The 4,358-nt window shown below is 36.6% G+C and overlaps 1 protein-coding gene across 1 annotated transcript; it reads left to right on the forward strand.

The window, feature by feature from the left end:
* The first annotated feature begins 756 nt into the window (after window positions 1-756).
* Window positions 757-3,918, forward strand: LOC306973535 (regulation of nuclear pre-mRNA domain-containing protein 1A-like). Its single transcript, XM_079570459.1, has 7 exons — window positions 757-1,120; window positions 1,643-1,772; window positions 1,838-1,955; window positions 2,043-2,126; window positions 2,198-2,324; window positions 2,517-2,692; window positions 3,373-3,918. The coding sequence occupies exons 1-7, from the start codon at window positions 970-972 to the stop codon at window positions 3,445-3,447; spliced, it is 861 nt and encodes a 286-aa protein (XP_079426585.1). The 5' UTR covers window positions 757-969; the 3' UTR covers window positions 3,448-3,918.
* The last annotated feature ends 440 nt before the right edge of the window (window positions 3,919-4,358 follow it).

Consider the following 4,358-nt stretch of genomic DNA (forward strand, 5'->3'; position numbering starts at 1 on the left):
TTCCTGAAAGACATGTTGAGGGTGCAATTGTTAAGTCGAGCCTGATTTTTAGCTCGCATTATGACTTAATACAAAATATATGTATGATTTTTTTGTTCATATTGTTTACCTATTTTTAAAGGGCTTATACAGTTTTTCTTTTTATTATTACAAACAGTGGAAGAGGGAGCCAAAAATGTCAGTTGTGGTCCATATGCATTCCCAAGTTTCCCAAATGCCTATAATTCCCAATTTATGGGCAAGTTTTACACTTTTTCCGCTGAAATGCTGTAAAACTAGCCTGCAAGTTGATGATATTGATTCAGATGCTGTATAGTTAGATGCACGGGTGTGTGTGTCCAGGTGTATTGCCTTTAATACACAATACATGTTGGTCTCTTTTTTTAAGACCCATATGGAAAAATATACAAATAAGCTAAACGACTGTTAACATGTTTTAATGAGACCACACAGGCTACTCAAACGTATTGCATTTAATACTGTTGGACAGTATGTGAAAAATAAATATTGTAAAGAGAGCTCAATGTTTGGTAGACTGTTGTTGGCCTGATTGGGATTCAACAATAAATAAAACATGTTTTGCCTTTTTTTTTTTTTTTTTTCTTAGTCTTTTTATCTTTTTTCCTCGACAGACCTAAATGTCCACATCAGATTCGATTTCTCAAATCTGTCCCAATGAGGTGACTGTATATTTATATTATTGAAAACATGAAAATCCCACTGGACATAAACGTCGACCCTGTGACGTAGTTTTATACGGAAGTACAATCATCCGAGCCCTGCAGCTGCACCGAACCAGCGATCGGATTGTAGGATTGTGCGCAAACCAGTGATAATTGTCCTTTACAGCCACGGTGTATTCTTTCGGACGACACATGCCCCCCCTTTGTAAATAGGTGTTTGTGGATGTAATTGTGGAAGCTCCTTGACGCACCCCCTTTTCCTGTAGACATTTTGTGTCCAGTCGACATGTCCGCTTTCTCTGAAGCGGCTCTAGAGAAGAAACTATCCGAGCTCAGCAACTCTCAGCAAAGTGTACAAACATTGTCCTTGTGGCTGATTCATCATAGAAAGCACTCGAAGACTATTGTCAATGTGTGGTTCAACGAGTTAAAGAAAGGTAAGAGAAGAAGTGAGTTCACTGCCTGTAGCATCTCTTGCTAATGCTCAATCTCATTTGGATTTCGCCAACCAACGATGTCTAATCATTCAATGTGAATCTCAGTTTGTGTGTGTGTGAACCTGCACCAGGTTCATGCTTTCTCTGGTGTAAAACCTGAATAAGTGGGGTAAACTACGGGTTAACAAACTGTGGGCGGGTCCAAGAAATTTCAATCAATGTTGTTAAATTATAGTATTCTGTTTCAATTAGTGCACGACTATTATCATTTTATAACGTGTATAGTATTGATACATCTTGCTGTTACAGTGTTATCACCAGTGCATGTTGCACAGTCTTTGTTTTCGACTCAAAAAGCACTTGAAGTACTGAACTGGCTCCCCTTTACCATCAACCCTTTGTGGATAACACACTGCGCACTGGAAGCAGAATTATAAATCATACGCATATATGGATATTTGCTGTTATTGCATTGTACATACTATTGCGTCACCCTAAAAGTATTAACATTTGTTGTTGTAGCCCAGGTATCTAGAAAGTTGACCTTCCTTTACTTGGCCAATGATGTAATTCAAAACAGTAAGAAAAAAGGACCAGAGTTCACTCAAGACTTTGCACCTGTCATTGTGGATGCCTTCAAACATGTGCACAGGTAAAGTATGTGAGTAACACATCTCGTTCGTAGCTACATTGTAATGTCATCTGCATCATTTTTAGGGACGGGGAAGAAGGCTGTAAAAAACAGCTCGGTCGAGTGTTGTCCATTTGGCAAGAAAGAGGGGTTTATGAGAACAACCTGCTCAATCAGTTGTCTCAAATCATAAGTAGGTATATTGTGTTTTCCCCTGTAACTTTTGAAATTGTTCTTGAGTATTGTATGTTATAATGTTTTGTCTTCCAAAAATAAATATTAGATGAAAAGAAACCCAAGAAAAGATCTTATGAAGACATCCACCCAGATGATGAAGACTTTGCTTCCCAAAGCTCACCAGCTGAGCCACCGCAGGTAAACCTTGAACAATGTTAAATTACTGCTACCGTGCTTTTGTCAAATAGTGTCTTTTCTTTGATTTTTAGACGACAGATTTAATCCGAGCTCTACAAGAGTTAGAGAATGCAGCATCTAGTGATTCTGTTTTGCGGCAGCGCATCTCGTCGCTTCCAGCTGAAGTACAGGACACGTCACTGCTTCACAGGATCACAGGTAGCTCTGATATTGATTAGGAATGGATATTTGATTTGTTTTGTGTCAGGGTTGATGCTACTGTACAACTCTATGAAGACATGTTTCTAATGATAGTCATTCACAATATCCCTTATATAACTGCCCCAGTGCTGATGTCAGCATAGAACTTAATGCAGAATGTTATTCACCGTGTTGTGCTTTATGCATCAGATAAAGAGACTGGGGAGAGACTCTCTCGTTTGGTGGAGGAGGCCTGCATGTTGCTAGCAGACTACAGCGGTCGTTTGGCAGCAGAAATTGATGATCGACGACAACTGACTCGCACATTAACAACTTTCCTTCAGAGTCAGAAAGACGGCCTGGCTCAAAATGAGCAGAAACTTGAAGTGCGTAAATCACATTTTTGTCACATAACTGTTGTGTGACTTTACTTTGGGGCTGAAACTAATGGCTATTTATTTTCTTAATTGACTAACCTGTTTTTATTCAATAATCACATGACAAAATGTGTACCATTTATTTTCATTTATTTTGAAGCCATGCTTCATGAGGATTTACTGACAAAGCAGACTTACATATGCATAATGGTTTTCATAAAACAGAATGTTATTCTTGTGTTGGTCGTCAAACCTCTTGTTTCAGCACATGGCATGTTTTAAAGTGTATAATGTGTTCTCCAGATAACAATCATTGGTTTCTAAATAAATTGACACTATCATTTGTTACAAACTTACTTCAGACTTATGTAATGTCTTTCTATTTTAACTTTATTTTTTATTTAAATGGCTTTCAACTAAACATGAATTGTTTATGAGAACAAAATCTGGATGATTAAAGGACTTTATTCACTATATATATATATATATATATATACACTTTATTTCAGCGAATATTAAGCAACAAATACATATGCATATAATACATGTATGTAAAGCACATTAAATGTTCTGCTCATTGAAATGTCTGGTACAAAATTACAGAATAAATGTTTGATTCATGTTTATGTACAAGTACAACCAAATGTACTGGACAAAGTTTATTTATTTGTGTATGTTTTTTATTGTAGGAATATAAACGCAAACTGGCACAAGTGACCCAAGTCCGGAAAGAGCTGCGCTCCCGTATAAATAATCTTCCATGAAAACTGAACTCTGAACTGACCTCTTCAACTACTGCTGTTGAAATGTCTCACCCGTCACAGTTTATTCCCATCATGAATGTTTTGGAGGATTTTATATAAATAGTTTGATTTTGGAACCATTATGTTACATCCAAAAGCAACTGCTGGTCTGTGTTTTTTGTTTAGGTTTTTGTTTTATTAGTCATAAGTCATTACTGTATTGTATGTACTGATACCCTCTCATTTTATGATTTTCTTCAGTATTTTGTGTTTGGGTCATCTCACTGTTGTATTCTCATAAGTGTATGTGAAGACAATTTTGAACTGTATTTTTGCATCATGTTTTAATAATTGGATCGCTCAGATTTGTAAGTGTTAATGGCCTTAACTTGAATGGGTATGATTTCCACATTTGTGTAAATGTACTAACTTAAGTAGTCAAACTGCAAATGTGCATGTGTACATCACGTGACATGATCACAGCTGATCACACACACACACACACACACATACATAAAAAGTCTTGAAGCGACCTTTGTTGTGCCCTTTGCTCAGCTATTGGTAGCTCTAGTTGGTGCCTCGAAATACCAGAAGAAACCAAACGAAACTGTCAACCTTTGTATACGTAGTAGCGTATTAAAACATGTTTAAATCCAAATAAAAGTACATGTTACTTTGTGAAGTGTAATTACGATATGAGCCATTAGGTGGCGAGGTTTCTATTTTCATAAGATATAAATCTTGGAAAAGATTTTCATCAGGGTTGCAATAAATATGTAAATATATATATAAGTATGAACCTACCAAACAGAACTTTAATACTGCGCTTTAATGCGATTGTTTATATTAAATATGGAAGTTAGAAACCTTTTATTTTGTTTGTCCACGTGGGCGTTCCGTACTCCTGAAGATACAGTGGAGCTGTTCAGTTG

The sequence above is a fragment of the Gobius niger genome (genome assembly GCF_951799975.1).
Source record: "Gobius niger genome assembly, chromosome: 14".
NCBI classification, from domain to species: Eukaryota; Metazoa; Chordata; class Actinopteri; order Gobiiformes; family Gobiidae; genus Gobius; species Gobius niger.